This window comes from Electrona antarctica, assembly GCF_951216825.1.
Source record: "Electrona antarctica genome assembly, contig: scaffold_299, whole genome shotgun sequence".
Taxonomy (NCBI): Eukaryota; Metazoa; Chordata; class Actinopteri; order Myctophiformes; family Myctophidae; genus Electrona; species Electrona antarctica.
The window spans coordinates 142587-161725 of record NW_027636929.1 but is presented as its reverse complement, the minus strand read 5'-3'; the positions used below and the strand labels follow the sequence as shown (position 1 = coordinate 161725).

The 19139-nt window shown below is 50.5% G+C and overlaps 1 protein-coding gene across 1 annotated transcript in view; it reads right to left on the bottom strand.

The window, feature by feature from the left end:
* noa1 (nitric oxide associated 1) overlaps positions 1-19139 on the bottom strand; it is a gene marked incomplete at its 3' end in the record, with an annotated part of 64846 nt that overhangs the window by 1642 nt on the left and 44065 nt on the right. Inside the window, exons 7-9 of the mRNA XM_079532388.1 lie at positions 15019-15148; positions 10577-10741; positions 4458-4565 (exon numbers count right to left, since the gene is read on the bottom strand). Coding sequence (XP_079388514.1) covers positions 4458-4565; positions 10577-10741; positions 15019-15148 — 403 coding nt within the window. The remainder of the gene's footprint in view (positions 1-4457; positions 4566-10576; positions 10742-15018; positions 15149-19139) is intronic.

Sequence of the window (19139 nt, the reverse complement as noted above, 5' to 3'; positions counted from 1 at the left end):
GGAACTACATATTTTGAGATGGGGGTCCGTGGCCCAATAGAGATAATTCTGGGGGTCCTTGACATGAAAAAAGTTGAGCACCACTGACACAGAAACATGGGTTTTTCAGAATTCTTTTTAGGATTTAGAAGCCTAGATTTTTATCGACCTCAGTCCAAAATGGGTTAACAGACCATGGCCATGCGGGCTTTCGAAGCACCGGGAGGGATACTATGGTCCGACGGAGCATTGGTCCGAGGTGCGCTGGGGGCCGGGAGAGGTTTAGGTGTGCTGCCCCGGGGGAGGTTAGGGTTAGGGAGAGGGCTGGGGTTAGGTTTAGGTGTGCTGCCCGGGGGAGGTTAGGGTTAGGGAGAGGGCTGGGGTTAGGTTTAGGTGTGCTGCCCCGGGGGAGGTTAGGGAGAGGGAGAGGGCTGGGGTTAGGTTTAGGTGTGCTGCCCTGTGGGAGGTTAGGGTTAGGGAGAGGGCTGGGGTTAGGTTTAGGTGTGCTGCCCCGGGGGAGGTTAGGGTTAGGGAGAGGGCTGGGGTTAGGTTTAGGTGTGCTGCCCGGGGGAGGTTAGGGTTAGGGAGAGGGCTGGGGTTAGGTTTAGGTGTGCTGCCCCGGGGGAGGTTAGGGAGAGGGAGAGGGTTGGGGTTAGGTTTAGGTGTGCTGCCCGGGGGGAGGTTAGGGTTAGGGAGAGGGTTGGGGTTAGGTTTAGGTGTGCTGCCCCGGGGGAGGTTAGGGTTAGGGAGAGGGTTGGGGTTAGGTTTAGGTGTGCTGCCCTGTGGGAGGTTAGGGTTAGGGAGAGGGTTGGGGTTAGGTTTAGGTGTGCTGCCCTGTGGGAGGTTAGGGTTAGGGAGAGGGTTGGGGTTAGGTTTAGGTGTGCTGCCCTGTGGGAGGTTAGGGTTAGGGAGAGGGTTGGGGTTAGGTTTAGGTGTGCTGCCCCGGGGGAGGTTAGGGTTAGGGAGAGGGCTGGGGTTAGGTTTAGGTGTGCTGCCCTGTGGGAGGTTAGGGTTAGGGAGAGGGTTGGGGTTAGGTTTAGGTGTGCTGCCCTGTGGGAGGTTAGGGTTAGGGAGAGGGAGAGGGTTGGGGTTAGGTTTAGGTGTGCTGCCCCGGGGGAGGTTAGGGTTAGGGAGAGGGCTGGGGTTAGGTTTAGGTGTGCTGCCCTGTGGGAGGTTAGGGTTAGGGAGAGGGTTGGGGTTAGGTTTAGGTGTGCTGCCCCGGGGGAGGTTAGGGTTAGGGAGAGGGTTGGGGTTAGGTTTAGGTGTGCTGCCCTGTGGGAGGTTAGGGTTAGGGAGAGGGCTGGGGTTAGGTTTAGGTGTGCTGCCCTGTGGGAGGTTAGGGTTAGGGTTTGTTATATTTTATTTTGTGTGTTTGTTGTTTGTATTGTTTATTTCCCTTTTATGTGCAGTCTGTGTTTTCTATTTCTTTATTGCACAGCTGCCAAACTTGTAGACTTTTGTATTAATTGTTCTTAATTGAACTTTTACTCTGTTTTAAATCAACGACCTCTTCCATACAGGAAAGGATTCCAAATAAGCCGCCTGGCTTCTTCCTTTCCTTGCATTGTATTTTTGTTCTTTGAAACGTTATTGTCTATATTTTGTACTACGTGCTAAATAAATAAACCTAAACCTGAACCTAAAAAAAGGGTGTGGGTTTGAGGTAGGTTGTCGTTCGGACCAATGCTCCGTCGGACCGAACACATGAACCCGTAAAGACAGCAAAGCACCTCCTGTTCCCCCGTGAACAGCCCCTCCTCCTCCTGTTCCCCTGTGAACAGCCCCTCCTCCTCCTGTTCCCCTGTGAACAGCCCCTCCTCCTCCTGTTCCCCCCGTGAACAGCCCCTCCTCCTCCTGTTCCCCCTGTGAACAGCCCCTCCTCCTCCTGTTCCCCCGTGAACAGCCCCTCCTCCTCCTGTTCCCCCTGTGAACAGCCCCTCCTCCTCCTGTTCCCCCCCGTGAACAGCCCCTCCTCCTCCTGTTCCCCCCCGTGAACAGCCCCTCCTCCTCCTGTTCCCCTGTGAACAGCCCCTCCTCCTCCTGTTCCCCCTGTGAACAGCCCCTCCTCCTCCTGTTCCCCCCGTGAACAGCCCCTCCTCCTCCTGTTCCCCTGTGAACAGCCCCTCCTCCTCCTGTTCCCCCTGTGAACAGCCCCTCCTCCTCCTGTTCCCCCCGTGAACAGCCCCTCCTCCTCCTGTTCCCCCGTGAACAGCCCCTCCTCCTCCTGTTCCCCCGTGAACAGCCCCTCCTCCTCCTGTTCCCCTGTGAACAGCCCCTCCTCCTCCTGTTCCCCCCGTGAACAGCCCCTCCTCCTCCTGTTCCCCTGTGAACAGCCCCTCCTCCTCCTGTTCCCCCGTGAACAGCCCCTCCTCCTCCTGTTCCCCCGTGAACAGCCCCTCCTCCTCCTGTTCCCCCGTGAACAGCCCCTCCTCCTCCTGTTCCCCTGTGAACAGCCCCTCCTCCTCCTGTTCCCCCTGTGAACAGCCCCTCCTCCTCCTGTTCCCCCTGTGAACAGCCCCTCCTCCTCCTGTTCCCCAGTGAACAGCCCCTCCTCCTCCTGTTCCCCCTGTGAACAGCCCCTCCTCCTCCTGTTCCCCTGTGAACAGCCCCTCCTCCTCCTGTTCCCCCTGTGAACAGCCCCTCCTCCTCCTGTTCCCCAGTGAACAGCCCCTCCTCCTCCTGTTCCCCCTGTGAACAGCCCCTCCTCCTCCTGTTCCCCTGTGAACAGCCCCTCCTCCTCCTGTTCCCCCTGTGAACAGCCCCTCCTCCTCCTGTTCCCCAGTGAACAGCCCCTCCTCCTCCTGTTCCCCTGTGAACAGCCCCTCCTCCTCCTGTTCCCCTGTGAACAGCCCCTCCTCCCCCTGTTCCCCCGTGAACAGCCCCTCCTCCTCCTGTTCTCCCGTGAACAGCCCCTCCTCCTCCTGTTCCCCCGTGAACAGCCCCTCCTCCTCCTGTTCCCCTGTGAACAGCCCCTCCTCCTCCTGTTCCCCCCCGTGAACAGCCCCTCCTCCTCCTGTTCCCCCTCGTGAACAGCCCCTCCTCCTCCTGTTCCCCCGTGAACAGCCCCTCCTCCTCCTGTTCCCCCGTGAACAGCCCCTCCTCCTCCTGTTCCCCAGTGAACAGCCCCTCCTCCTCCTGTTCCCCCGTGAACAGCCCCTCCTCCTCCTGTTCCCCCTCATGAACAGCCCCTCCTCCTCCTGTTCCCCCTGTGAACAGCCCCTCCTCCTCCTGTTCCCCTGTGAACAGCCCCTCCTCCTCCTGTTCCCCTGTGAACAGCCCCTCCTCCTCCTGTTCCCCTGTGAACAGCCCCTCCTCCTCCTGTTCCCCCTGTGAACAGCCCCTCCTCCTCCTGTTCCCCCTGTGAACAGCCCCTCCTCCTCCTGTTCCCCTGTGAACAGCCCCTCCTCCTCCTGTTCCCCTGTGAACAGCCCCTCCTCCTCCTGTTCCCCCTGTGAACAGCCCCTCCTCCTCCTGTTCCCCCTGTGAACAGCCCCTCCTCCTCCTGTTCCCCCTGTGAACAGCCCCTCCTCCTCCTGTTCCCCTGTGAACAGCCCCTCCTCCTCCTGTTCCCCCTGTGAACAGCCCCTCCTCCTCCTGTTCCCCCTGTGAACAGCCCCTCCTCCTCCTGTTCCCCCTGTGAACAGCCCCTCCTCCTCCTGTTCCCCTGTGAACAGCCCCTCCTCCTCCTGTTCCCCTGTGAACAGCCCCTCCTCCTCCTGTTCCCCTGTGAACAGCCCCTCCTCCTCCTGTTCCCCCTGTGAACAGCCCCTCCTCCTCCTGTTCCCCTGTGAACAGCCCCTCCTCCTCCTGTTCCCCCGTGAACAGCCCCTCCTCCTCCTGTTCCCCCTGTGAACAGCCCCTCCTCCTCCTGTTCCCCTGTGAACAGCCCCTCCTCCTCCTGTTCCCCCCGTGAACAGCATATTATGTACAAGCTCGTTAGCTCGTTAGCGCGGCTACCGAGCTTTTTAGATCTGCTATTTTAGAAAAATTGTGAAAATGTGTGCAAATCTTTGAATACATTGTATATTCTTCCACAGCGAACGTTTTAACGCATCCGTCGTTCCCCTGGACAGATTTTCAGATGGGTGTCTGATTGGCGGCCGAATACATAATATGATGTTTGGGGTCCGTGACTAGGGTTGGGATCCGGTTGGGCTCCGGATCCCAACCCTATCCGTGACTTGAACTAGTTTGAGAACCACTGACACAGAAACCTAGGTTTGGGGTTTGTGACATTATTATTATCTGTATATGTTGAATATATGTTGAAGCTAGGATTTGAGTTAAAAACGTTCGCTCTGAAAGGATATATATTCAAAGATTCGCACCACATTTTCACGATTTTTCAAAAATAGCAGACCTACAATCTCGTAGCGCAGCACTCGGTGCCGCGCTATGAGCTTGTAGATCTGCTATTTTTCAATAGCTAAAGTATAACAATCTTTAAAACACTAAAAGAATGGTTTAAGGTGACTGACCTGGTCTTCTGTGGTCTCTACTGTCCTCTTCACTGTAGGCCAGACTGTCTGGATCAAAGTCTATGAGCTGTCTGCTGGGAGGCACCCCGAACGTCCTGCCTACACGACCTACGCACACACACGCATACACACACACACACGCACGCACGCACGCACGCACGCACGCACACTGTCTATGAGCTGTCTGGACCCGAAACGTTCTGCCACACCCCTTGGTGTGGTTGTTATGTCATGTGTTTATGAGGTGACAGTACTTCATTAGAGCCCTTGGTGTGGTTGTTATGTCATGTGTTTATGAGGTGACAGTACTTCATTAGAGCCCTTGGTGTGGTTGTTATGTCATGTGTCTATGAGGTGACAGTACTTCATTAGAGCCCTTGGTGTGGTTGTTATGTCATGTGTTTATGAGGTGACAGTACTTCATTAGAGCCCTTGGTGTGGTTGTTATGTCATGTGTTTATGAGGTGACAGTACTTCATTAGAGCCCTTGGTGTGGTTGTTATGTCATGTGTTTATGAGGTGACAGTACTTCATTAGAGCCCTTGGTGTGGTTGTTATGTCATGTGTTTATGAGGTGACAGTACTTCATTAGAGCCCTTGGTGTGGTTGTTATGTCATGTGTTTATGAGGTGACAGTACTTCATTAGAGCCCTTGGTGTGGTTGTTATGTCATGTGTTTATGAGGTGACAGTACTTCATTAGAGGCCTTGGTGTGGTTGTTATGTCATGTGTCTATGAGGTGACAGTACTTCATTAGAGCCCTTGGTGTGGTTGTTATGTCATGTGTTTATGAGGTGACAGTACTTCATTAGAGCCCTTGGTGTGGTTGTTATGTCATGTGTTTATGAGGTGACAGTACTTCATTAGAGCCCTTGGTGTGGTTGTTATGTCATGTGTTTATGAGGTGACAGTACTTCATTAGAGCCCTTGGTGTGGTTGTTATGTCATGTGTTTATGAGGTGACAGTACTTCATTAGAGCCCTTGGTGTGGTTGTTATGTCATGTGTTTATGAGGTGACAGTACTTCATTAGAGCCCTTGGTGTGGTTGTTATGTCATGTGTTTATGAGGTGACAGTACTTCATTAGAGCCCTTGGTGTGGTTGTTATGTCATGTGTTTATGAGGTGACAGTACTTCATTAGAGCCCTTGGTGTGGTTGTTATGTCATGTGTTTATGAGGTGACAGTACTTCATTAGAGCCCTTGGTGTGGTTGTTATGTCATGTGTTTATGAGGTGACAGTACTTCATTAGAGGCCTTGGTGTGGTTGTTATGTCATGTGTCTATGAGGTGACAGTACTTCATTAGAGCCCTTGGTGTGGTTGTTATGTCATGTGTTTATGAGGTGACAGTACTTCATTAGAGCCCTTGGTGTGGTTGTTATGTCATGTGTTTATGAGGTGACAGTACTTCATTAGAGCCCTTGGTGTGGTTGTTATGTCATGTGTTTATGAGGTGACAGTACTTCATTAGAGCCCTTGGTGTGGTTGTTATGTCATGTGTTTATGAGGTGACAGTACTTCATTAGAGCCCTTGGTGTGGTTGTTATGTCATGTGTTTATGAGGTGACAGTACTTCATTAGAGCCCTTGGTGTGGTTGTTATGTCATGTGTTTATGAGGTGACAGTACTTCATTAGAGCCCTTGGTGTGGTTGTTATGTCATGTGTTTATGAGGTGACAGTACTTCATTAGAGCCCTTGGTGTGGTTGTTATGTCATGTGTTTATGAGGTGACAGTACTTCATTAGAGCCCTTGGTGTGGTTGTTATGTCATGTGTTTATGAGGTGACAGTACTTCATTAGAGGCCTTGGTGTGGTTGTTATGTCATGTGTCTATGAGGTGACAGTACTTCATTAGAGCCCTTGGTGTGGTTGTTATGTCATGTGTTTATGAGGTGACAGTACTTCATTAGAGCCCTTGGTGTGGTTGTTATGTCATGTGTTTATGAGGTGACAGTACTTCATTAGAGCCCTTGGTGTGGTTGTTATGTCATGTGTTTATGAGGTGACAGTACTTCATTAGAGCCCTTGGTGTGGTTATGTCATGTGTTTATGAGGTGACAGTACTTCATTAGAGCCCTTGGTGTGGTTGTTATGTCATGTGTCTATGAGGTGACAGTACTTCATTAGAGCCCTTGGTGTGGTTGTTATGTCATGTGTTTATGAGGTGACAGTACTTCATTAGAGCCCTTGGTGTGGTTGTTATGTCATGTGTTTATGAGGTGACAGTACTTCATTAGAGCCCTTGGTGTGGTTGTTATGTCATGTGTTTATGAGGTGACAGTACTTCATTAGAGCCCTTGGTGTGGTTGTTATGTCATGTGTTTATGAGGTGACAGTACTTCATTAGAGCCCTTGGTGTGGTTGTTATGTCATGTGTTTATGAGGTGACAGTACTTCATTAGAGCCCTTGGTGTGGTTGTTATGTCATGTGTTTATGAGGTGACAGTACTTCATTAGAGCCCTTGGTGTGGTTGTTATGTCATGTGTTTATGAGGTGACAGTACTTCATTAGAGCCCTTGGTGTGGTTGTTATGTCATGTGTTTATGAGGTGACAGTACTTCATTAGAGCCCTTGGTGTGGTTGTTATGTCATGTGTTTATGAGGTGACAGTACTTCATTAGAGCCCTTGGTGTGGTTGTTATGTCATGTGTTTATGAGGTGACAGTACTTCATTAGAGCCCTTGGTGTGGTTGTTATGTCATGTGTTTATGAGGTGACAGTACTTCATTAGAGCCCTTGGTGTGGTTGTTATGTCATGTGTCTATGAGGTGACAGTACTTCATTAGAGCCCTTGGTGTGGTTGTTATGTCATGTGTCTATGAGGTGACAGTACTTCATTAGAGCCCTTGGTGTGGTTGTTATGTCATGTGTCTATGAGGTGACAGTACTTCATTAGAGCCCTTGGTGTGGTTGTTATGTCATGTGTCTATGAGGTGACAGTACTTCATTAGAGCCCTTGGTGTGGTTGTTATGTCATGTGTCTATGAGGTGACAGTACTTCATTAGAGCCCTTGGTGTGGTTGTTATGTCATGTGTTTATGAGGTGACAGTACTTCATTAGAGCCCTTGGTGTGGTTGTTATGTCATGTGTCTATGAGGTGACAGTACTTCATTAGAGCCCTTGGTGTGGTTGTTATGTCATGTGTTTATGAGGTGACAGTACTTCATTAGAGCCCTTGGTGTGGTTGTTATGTCATGTGTTTATGAGGTGACAGTACTTCATTAGAGCCCTTGGTGTGGTTGTTATGTCATGTGTTTATGAGGTGACAGTACTTCATTAGAGCCCTTGGTGTGGTTGTTATGTCATGTGTTTATGAGGTGACAGTACTTCATTAGAGCCCTTGGTGTGGTTGTTATGTCATGTGTTTATGAGGTGACAGTACTTCATTAGACCCCTTGGTGTGGTTGTTATGTCATGTGTTTATGAGGTGACAGTACTTCATTAGAGCCCTTGGTGTGGTTGTTATGTCATGTGTTTATGAGGTGACAGTACTTCATTAGAGCCCTTGGTGTGGTTGTTATGTCATGTGTTTATGAGGTGACAGTACTTCATTAGAGCCCTTGGTGTGGTTGTTATGTCATGTGTTTATGAGGTGACAGTACTTCATTAGAGCCCTTGGTGTGGTTGTTATGTCATGTGTTTATGAGGTGACAGTACTTCATTAGAGCCCTTGGTGTGGTTGTTATGTCATGTGTTTATGAGGTGACAGTACTTCATTAGAGCCCTTGGTGTGGTTGTTATGTCATGTGTTTATGAGGTGACAGTACTTCATTAGAGCCCTTGGTGTGGTTGTTATGTCATGTGTTTATGAGGTGACAGTACTTCATTAGAGCCCTTGGTGTGGTTGTTATGTCATGTGTTTATGAGGTGACAGTACTTCATTAGAGCCCTTGGTGTGGTTGTTATGTCATGTGTTTATGAGGTGACAGTACTTCATTAGAGGCCTTGGTGTGGTTGTTATGTCATGTGTCTATGAGGTGACAGTACTTCATTAGAGGCCTTGGTGTGGTTGTTATGTCATGTGTCTATGAGGTGACAGTACTTCATTAGAGCCCTTGGTGTGGTTGTTATGTCATGTGTTTATGAGGTGACAGTACTTCATTAGAGCCCTTGGTGTGGTTGTTATGTCATGTGTTTATGAGGTGACAGTACTTCATTAGAGCCCTTGGTGTGGTTGTTATGTCATGTGTTTATGAGGTGACAGTACTTCATTAGAGCCCTTGGTGTGGTTATGTCATGTGTTTATGAGGTGACAGTACTTCATTAGAGCCCTTGGTGTGGTTGTTATGTCATGTGTCTATGAGGTGACAGTACTTCATTAGAGCCCTTGGTGTGGTTGTTATGTCATGTGTTTATGAGGTGACAGTACTTCATTAGAGCCCTTGGTGTGGTTGTTATGTCATGTGTTTATGAGGTGACAGTACTTCATTAGAGCCCTTGGTGTGGTTGTTATGTCATGTGTTTATGAGGTGACAGTACTTCATTAGAGCCCTTGGTGTGGTTGTTATGTCATGTGTTTATGAGGTGACAGTACTTCATTAGAGCCCTTGGTGTGGTTGTTATGTCATGTGTTTATGAGGTGACAGTACTTCATTAGAGCCCTTGGTGTGGTTGTTATGTCATGTGTTTATGAGGTGACAGTACTTCATTAGAGCCCTTGGTGTGGTTGTTATGTCATGTGTTTATGAGGTGACAGTACTTCATTAGAGCCCTTGGTGTGGTTGTTATGTCATGTGTTTATGAGGTGACAGTACTTCATTAGAGCCCTTGGTGTGGTTGTTATGTCATGTGTTTATGAGGTGACAGTACTTCATTAGAGCCCTTGGTGTGGTTGTTATGTCATGTGTCTATGAGGTGACAGTACTTCATTAGAGCCCTTGGTGTGGTTGTTATGTCATGTGTCTATGAGGTGACAGTACTTCATTAGAGCCCTTGGTGTGGTTGTTATGTCATGTGTCTATGAGGTGACAGTACTTCATTAGAGCCCTTGGTGTGGTTGTTATGTCATGTGTCTATGAGGTGACAGTACTTCATTAGAGCCCTTGGTGTGGTTGTTATGTCATGTGTCTATGAGGTGACAGTACTTCATTAGAGCCCTTGGTGTGGTTGTTATGTCATGTGTTTATGAGGTGACAGTACTTCATTAGAGCCCTTGGTGTGGTTGTTATGTCATGTGTCTATGAGGTGACAGTACTTCATTAGAGCCCTTGGTGTGGTTGTTATGTCATGTGTTTATGAGGTGACAGTACTTCATTAGAGCCCTTGGTGTGGTTGTTATGTCATGTGTTTATGAGGTGACAGTACTTCATTAGAGCCCTTGGTGTGGTTGTTATGTCATGTGTTTATGAGGTGACAGTACTTCATTAGAGCCCTTGGTGTGGTTGTTATGTCATGTGTTTATGAGGTGACAGTACTTCATTAGAGCCCTTGGTGTGGTTGTTATGTCATGTGTTTATGAGGTGACAGTACTTCATTAGACCCCTTGGTGTGGTTGTTATGTCATGTGTTTATGAGGTGACAGTACTTCATTAGAGCCCTTGGTGTGGTTGTTATGTCATGTGTTTATGAGGTGACAGTACTTCATTAGAGCCCTTGGTGTGGTTGTTATGTCATGTGTTTATGAGGTGACAGTACTTCATTAGAGCCCTTGGTGTGGTTGTTATGTCATGTGTTTATGAGGTGACAGTACTTCATTAGAGCCCTTGGTGTGGTTGTTATGTCATGTGTTTATGAGGTGACAGTACTTCATTAGAGCCCTTGGTGTGGTTATGTGCAATGATGTCTTCCCTTTGTATTTAGGGTTTCTTCCTGGAGGCTGAAACCTTGATAGTCAAACGTGCCAATGAAAACAAAAACAGTGATCTAGTGACATCACAATATCATCCCTTCCCCTAACCCCTCCCCCTTACCCTGTTCCCTTTGATCTTACCCACTAGGTAGCCTGTTCCCTTTGATCTTACCCACTAGGTAGCCTGTTCCCTTTGATCTTACCCACTAGGTAGCCTGTTCCCTTTGATCTTACCCACTAGGTAGCCTGTTCCCTTTGATCTTACCCACTAGGTAGCCTGTTCCCTTTGATCTTACCCACTAGGTAGCCTGTTCCCTTTGATCTTACCCACTAGGTATCCCTGCTTGCTGAAGTGCTGCAACCTCTTCAGCTCCTCGGGGGAGAGGTCGCCCTCTGTCTGCGTGGAGGCCGTCTGCAGCCTCTCGCGTCTCCTGAACATCCTGGCGGGAGTCGGGTTGATGATGGGGAACTTCAGCAGGTCCAGAGTGGTCCCTGAAGGGTTAACACAATGTTAAATTAACTTCAGCAGGTCCAGAGTGGTCCCTGAAGGGTTAACACAATGTTAAACTAACTTCAGCAGGTCCAGAGTGGTCCCTGAAGGGTTAACACAATGTTAAACTAACTTCAGCAGGTCCAGAGTGGTCCCTGAATGGTTAACACAATGTTAAACTAACTTCAGCAGGTCCAGAGTGGTCCCTGAAGGGTTAAAACAATGTTAAACTAACTTCAGCAGGTCCAGAGTGGTCCCTGAAGGGTTAACACAATGTTAAACTAACTTCAGCAGGTCCAGAGTGGTCCCTGAAGGGTTAACACAATGTTAAACTAACTTCAGCAGGTCCAGAGTGGTCCCTGAAGGGTTAACACAATGTTAAACTAACTTCAGCAGGTCCAGAGTGGTCCCTGAAGGGTTAACACAATGTTAAATTAACTTCAGCAGGTCCAGAGTGGTCCCTGAAGGGTTAACACAATGTTAAACTAACTTCAGCAGGTCCAGAGTGGTCCCTGAAGGGTTAAAACAATGTTAAACTAACTTCAGCAGGTCCAGAGTGGTCCCTGAAGGGTTAACACAATGTTAAATTAACTTCAGCAGGTCCAGAGTGGTCCCTGAAGGGTTAACACAATGTTAAACTAACTTCAGCAGGTCCAGAGTGGTCCCTGAAGGGTTAAAACAATGTTAAACTAACTTCAGCAGGTCCAGAGTGGTCCCTGAAGGGTTAACACAATGTTAAATGGTGGATTTATGCAAGGCACTTTACATAGATTGTGCATTACATTCACACACACACACATTCACACACACACATTCACACACACACACACATTCACACACACACACACACACACACACACCGATGGCAGAAGAAACCATGCAAGGCACCAACCAGCACATCAGGAGCAATTAGGGGTTCAGTGTCTTGCTCAAGGACACTTGGCTTCGGGCATTTCACTCATTAATGTGGGTCCGAAAAATACGGTAATCGTCGATACTCGTCGAGTCACTGAGAGTCATTGAGCTCGAGTCCCCCTTTGGGGGGGGTCGAGTCCCCCTTTGGGGGGGGTCGAGTCCCCCTTTGGCTTGGCTTATTGTTAAAAAATTAAAAAAATTAAATGTATTTTTTTCTGAAAAACCTCATCAGTGATTCTCAATATTTCATGTCAAGGTCCCCAAAAATTATATGTAATATTCCTCCGACGCCCATCTGAAAATATGTTGTTCCAGGGACCCCCCCCCCCCCCCCCCCCCCCACCCCAGAAGCAAAGATTTGAGTTAAAAACGTTCGCTCTGAAAGAATATACAGGTATATTCAAAGATGTGCGCCACATTTTCACGATTTTTCAAAAATAGCAGACCTACAAGCTCATAGCGCGGTGCTGCGCTACGAGCTTGTAGATCTGCTATTTTCCAATAGCTAAAGTATAACGTAAATAATGCTTTAGGGACCTGCGGGGGGGGAGAGGCGGAGGGGGAAGACCAGGGATGGGGGGGACCAGGGATGGGGGGAGGGGACCTGCGGGGGGGGGGGGGGGGAGACCAGGGATGGGAGGGGTGGGGGGGGGGGGGGGAGACCAGGGATGGGAGGGGGGGGGGGGGAGACCAGGGATGGGAGAGGGGGGAGGGGGAAGACCAGGGATGGGAGGGGGGGGGGGGGACCTGCGGGGGGGGAGGGGGAGGGGGAAGACCAGGGATGGGAGGGGGGGAGGGGGAAGACCAGGGATGGGAGGGGGGGGGGGGGAAGACCAGGGATGGGAGAGGGGGAAGACCAGGGATGGGATTGGATACTTTTTTTTCGGGCATTTCACTCATTAATGTGGGTCCGAAAAATACGGTAATCGTCGATACTCGTCGAGTCACTGAGAGTCATTGAGCTCGAGTCCCCCTTTGGGGGGGGTCGAGTCCCCCTTTGGGGGGGGTCGAGTCAGAGTCAAGTCTAGAGTCCCCCCCAGGGGGAGATGGTAGTGTGTGTGTGTCTCTCACCAGGCCAAGGGGAGATGGTACTGTGTGTCTCTCACCAGGCCAGGGGGAGATGGTAGTGTGTGTGTCTCACCAGGCCAGGGGGAGATGGTAGTGTGTGTCTCACCAGGCCAGGGGGAGATGGTAGTGTGTGTGTCTCTCACCAGGCCAGGGGGAGATGGTAGTGTGTGTGTCTCACCAGGCCAGGGGGAGATGGTAGTGTGTGTCTCACCAGGCCAGGGGGAGATGGTAGTGTGTGTGTCTCTCACCAGGCCAGGAGGAGATGGTAGTGTGTGTCTCACCAGGCCAGGGGGAGATGGTAGTGTGTGTCTCACCAGGCCAGGAGGAGATGGTAGTGTGTGTCTCTCACCAGGCCAGGGGGAGATGGTAGTGTGTGTCTCACCAGGCCAGGAGGAGATGGTAGTGTGTGTCTCTCACCAGGCCAGGGGGAGATGGTAGTGTGTGTGTGTGTGTGTGTGTCTCTCACCAGGCCAGGGGGAGATGGTAGTGTGTGTGTGTGTGTGTGTGTGTCTCTCACCAGGCCAGGGGGAGATGGTAGTGTGTGTCTCACCAGGCCAGGAGGAGATGGTAGTGTGTGTCTCACCAGGCCAGGAGGAGATGGTAGTGTGTGTCTCTCACCAGGCCAGGAGGAGATGGTAGTGTGTGTCTCACCAGGCCAAGAGGAGATGGTAGTGTGTGTCTCTCACCAGGCCAGGAGGAGATGGTAGTGTGTGTGTGTCTCTCACCAGGCCAGGGGGAGATGGTAGTGTGTGTCTCACCAGGCCAGGGGGAGATGGTAGTGTGTGTGTGTCTCTCACCAGGCCAGGGGGAGATGGTAGTGTGTGTCTCACCAGGCCAGGGGGAGATGGTAGTGTGTGTGTGTCTCTCACCAGGCCAGGAGGAGATGGTAGTGTGTGTCTCACCAGGCCAGGAGGAGATGGTAGTGTGTGTGTGTCTCTCACCAGGCCAGGGGGAGATGGTAGTGTGTGTCTCACCAGGCCAGGGGGAGATGGTAGTGTGTGTGTGTCTCTCACCAGGCCAGGAGGAGATGGTAGTGTGTGTCTCACCAGGCCAGGGGGAGATGGTAGTGTGTGTCTCACCAGGCCAGGGGGAGATGGTAGTGTGTGTCTCACCAGGCCAGGGGGAGATGGTAGTGTGTGTCTCTCACCAGGCCAGGAGGAGATGGTAGTGTGTGTCTCTCACCAGGCCAGGAGGAGATGGTAGTGTGTGTCTCACCAGGCCAGGAGGAGATGGTAGTGTGTGTCTCACCAGGCCAGGGGGAGATGGTAGTGTGTGTCTCTCACCAGGCCAGGGGGAGATGGTAGTGTGTCTCTCACCAGGCCAGGAGGAGATGGTAGTGTGTGTCTCTCACCAGGCCAGGAGGAGATGGTAGTGTGTGTCTCACCAGGCCAGGGGGAGATGGTAGTGTGTGTCTCACCAGGCCAAGGGGAGATGGTAGTGTGTGTGTGTCTCTCACCAGGCCAGGGGGAGATGGTAGTGTGTGTCTCACCAGGCCAGGAGGAGATGGTAGTGTGTGTCTCTCACCAGGCCAGGAGGAGATGGTAGTGTGTGTCTCTCACCAGGCCAGGGGGAGATGGCAGTGTGTGTCTCACCAGGCCAGGAGGAGATGGTAGTGTGTGTGTCTCTCACCAGGCCAGGGGGAGATGGTAGTGTGTGTCTCACCAGGCCAAGGGGATATGGTAGTGTGTGTCTCTCACCAGGCCAGGAGGAGATGGTAGTGTGTGTCTCTCACCAGGCCAGGGGGAGATGGTAGTGTGTGTCTCACCAGGCCAGGAGGAGATGGTAGTGTGTGTCTCTCACCAGGCCAGGGGGAGATGGTAGTGTGTGTCTCACCAGGCCAGGAGGAGATGGTAGTGTGTCTCTCACCAGGCCAGGAGGAGATGGTAGTGTGTGTCTCACCAGGCCAGGGGGAGATGGTAGTGTGTGTGTGTCTCTCACCAGGCCAGGGGGAGATGGTAGTGTGTGTCTCACCAGGCCAGGAGGAGATGGTAGTGTGTGTCTCACCAGGCCAGGGGGAGATGGTAGTGTGTGTGTGTCTCTCACCAGGCCAGGGGGAGATGGTAGTGTGTGTCTCACCAGGCCAAGGGGAGATGGTAGTGTGTGTGTGTCTCTCACCAGGCCAGGGGGAGATGGTAGTGTGTGTCTCACCAGGCCAGGGGGAGATGGTAGTGTGTGTGTGTGTCTCACCAGGCCAAGGGGAGATGGTAGTGTGTGTGTGTCTCTCACCAGGCCAGGGGGAGATGGTAGTGTGTGTCTCACCAGGCCAGGGGGAGATGGTAGTGTGTGTGTCTCTCACCAGGCCAGGGGGAGATGGTAGCTTTATGGATGAGCTCTGATCCTTTAGACTTGCAGTAGTCGGAGTCCAGCAGGATGTTGAACAACGTGGACTTCCCTGCGTTGGCCGTCCCCACCAGGAACACGTCCCCCTGGAACCATGTAATAATTACTACAGTTCCCCCTGGAACCATTTACTAGTCACTAAAGTTCCCCCTGGAACCATTTACTAGTCACTAAAGTTCCCCCTGGAACCATTTACTATTCACTACAGTTCCCCCTGGAACCATTTACTAATTACTACAGTTCCCCCTGGAACCATTTAATAATTACTACAGTTCCCCCTGGAACCATTTACTAATTACTACAGTTCCCCCTGGAACCATTTACTATTCACTACAGTTCCCCCTGGAACCATTTACTATTCACTACAGTTCCCCCTGGAACCATTTACTAATTACTACAGTTCCCCCTGGAACCATTTACTAATTACTACAGTTCCCCCTGGAACCATTTACTAATTACTACAGTTCCCCCTGGAACCATTTACTATTCACTACAGTTCCCCCTGGAACCATTTACTATTCACTATAGTTCCCCCTGGAACCATTTACTAATTACTACAGTTCCCCCTGGAACCATTTACTATTCACTACAGTTCCCCCTGGAACCATTTACTATTCACTACAGTTCCCCCTGGAACCATTTACTATTCACTACAGTTCCCCCTGGAACCATGTACTATTCACTACAGTTCCCCCTGGAACCATTTACTATTCACTACAGTTCCCCCTGGAACCATTTACTATTCACTACAGTTCCCCCTGGAACCATTTACTATTCACTACAGTTCCCCCTGGAACCATTTACTATTCACTACAGTTCCCCCTGGAACCATGTACTATTCACTACAGTTCCCCCTGGAACCATTTACTATTCACTACAGTTCCCCCTGGAACCATTTACTAATTACTACAGTTCCCCCTGGAACCATTTACTAATTACTACAGTTCCCCCTGGAACCATTTACTATTCACTACAGTTCCCCCTGGAACCATTTACTATTCACTACAGTTCCCCCTGGAACCATTTACTATTCACCACAGTTCCCCCTGGAACCATTTACTATTCACTACAGTTCCCCCTGGAACCATTTACTAATTACTACAGTTCCCCCTGGAACCATTTACTAATTACTACAGTTCCCCCTGGAACCATTTACTAATTACTACAGTTCCCCCTGGAACCATTTACTATTCACTACAGTTCCCCCTGGAACCATTTACTAATTACTACAGTTCCCCCTGGAACCATGTACTATTCACTACAGTTCCCCCTGGAACCATGTACTATTCACTACAGTTCCCCCTGGAACCATTTACTATTCACTACAGTTCCCCCTGGAACCATTTACTAATTACTACAGTGAACCATTTACAATTTACTATTTACTGTTTACACAATTTGCAATTTAGACACTTATCAGACGCTCTATTAGAGACAAATGATGCCTCCCTGCTTGGCACTCAATAACTTTGACTCTTAATCCAGTGACTGAGGCTTCGTACACACATCAAGAACAACTGTTCTGTGCTCTGCCTGTGTTTCATGGTCGCCTCAATGCTTTTCCAATGCAAGTCACGTGTGTTTGATTGTGTACAGTGAAACTGTGAGTATACACTACACACTACAGAGTATACACTACACACTACACACTATACACTATACATTAGGGCATTAACATAATAATCGAATAATTGATTATTCGACTAGCAAAACACTAGTCGACACTGTTAATTGACATCCGATTATTCGCTAATATTTTTAATTTAAAAAAAATATATATATATATATTTTTTTTTTCCTAAAGCCTGACAACACATACTGTCTTGTGTGCTGTGCTGTTGGTAGTTCGCCTAATCCATTCATGGTTGATTGTGTATTCTCATACTGCTCTAATAACTTCTGTCCTACTGAAAAGTGTAACTGTACTGAGATTCACCCAGAATTCATGCCAGAAAGACTGGTTGTCGTTGCCCTCTGGTGGGTGAATTGATATACGAATGTATACGCATGCTTCATCTCATCCACACGGAAGGAAGTTAACAGCCAAGATGGAGGAGAAAGAGGATAATGGAACTGGTGCTCCCAGAAAGAAAACGTCAAAGGTGTGGAAATATTTCAAGAGAGAGGGCAACTTTGTGAGATGCCCTCATTCCCACAACAAGCAGCCCTCTGAAGTGGTGGGACGTCATGAGAAGCAGTTCCCTCGTTTGGCCAAGCTGGCCAAAACCTACCTGGCCGTTCCAGCCACCGGTACCCCTAGCGAAAGGGTGTTTTGACTCGCAGGGAACACGGTTACCAGGCAGGGAGCAGGGAACACGGTTACCAGGCAGCGAGCAGGGAACACGGTTACCAGGCAGCGAGCAGGGAACACGGTTACCAGGCAGGGAGCAGGGAACACGGTTACCAGGCAGCAGGGAACACGGTTACCAGGCAGGGAGCAGGGAACACGGTTACCAGGCAGCGAGCAGGGGACACTGTTACCAGGCAGGGAGCAGGGAACACGGTTACCAGGCAGGGAGCAGGGAACACGGTTACCAGGCAGGGAGCAGGGAACACGGTTACCAGGCAGGGAGCAGGGAACACGGTTACCAGGCAGCGAGCAGGGAACACGGTTACCAGGCAGGGAGCAGGGAACACGGTTACCAGGCAGCGAGCAGGGAACACGGTTACCAGGCAGCGAGCAGGGAACACGGTTACCAGGCAGGGAGCAGGGAACACGGTTACCAGGCAGCGAGCAGGGAACACGGTTACCAGGCAGGGAGCAGGGAACACGGTTACCAGGCAGGGAGCAGGGAACACGGTTACCAGGCGGCGAGCAGGGAACACGGTTACCAGGCGGCGAGCAGGGAACACGGTTACCAGGCAGCGAGCAGGGAACACGGTTACCAGGCAGCGAGCAGGGAACACGGTTACCAGGCGGGAGCAGGGAACACTGTTACCAGGCAGGGAGCAGGGAACACGGTTACCAGGCAGGGAGCAGGGAACACGGTTACCAGGCAGGGAGCAGGGAACACGGTTACCAGGCGGCGAGCAGGGAACACGGTTACCAGGCAGGGAGCAGGGAACACGGTTACCAGGCAGGGAGCAGGGAACACGGTTACCAGGCAGCGAGCAGGGAACACGGTTACCAGGCAGGGAACAGGGAACACGGTTACCAGGCAGGGAGCAGGGAACACGGTTACCAGGCAGGGAACACGGTTACCAGGCAGCGAGCAGGGAACACGGTTACCAGGCAGGGAGCAGGGAACACGGTTACCAGGCAGGGAGCAGGGAACACGGTTACCAGGCAGGGAGCAGGGAACACGGTTACCAGGCAGGGAACACGGTTACCAGGCAGGGAGCAGGGAACACGGTTACCAGGCAGCGAGCAGGGAACACGGTTACCAGGCAGGGAGCAGGGAACACGGTTACCAGGCGGGAGCAGGGAACACTGTTACCAGGCAGGGAGCAGGGAACACGGTTACCAGGCGGCGAGCAGGGAACACGGTTACCAGGCAGGGAACACGGTTACCAGGCAGGGAGTAGGGAACACTGTTACCAGGCAGGGAGCAGGGAACACGGTTACCAGGCAGCAGGGAACACGGTTACCAGGCAGCGAGCAGGAAACACGGTTACCAGGCGGCGAGCAGGCTTACACCCAGGACACGTAGACAAGCTCGTCTTCGTGAAATGCAAACAGTCGACAGCGCAAGTCTAACACCATAAATGAGGAGGACTTTTACACCACAGACACCGACAGCGACGTAGAGTTGGAGTAGGCCTACTATGTTTCACTGTATGTTTTGTTTGGCAGCGGGTGTGTAGGTCTGTCTTTATTTTATTTATTACCACTATGGACGTATTGTTTTACCTGGTCAGCTTCATTTTGGTGAGTTTTTCCATCTAATCGATTGCTGTTTTGTATGCCAGAGTAGAGGGCAAGGCCTATCTTTATTGTATGTTATTTATTAGGGCCTATTTGTTGCAATGCAACCCGTCAGATGCGTTTCACTATGCGGTGAGGTTTGCAAACGTCTTGATTTGAGAATATTGTATTAACAGTTTGCAGAATTACCTACAGTTCAAAAGAAAAAGGCC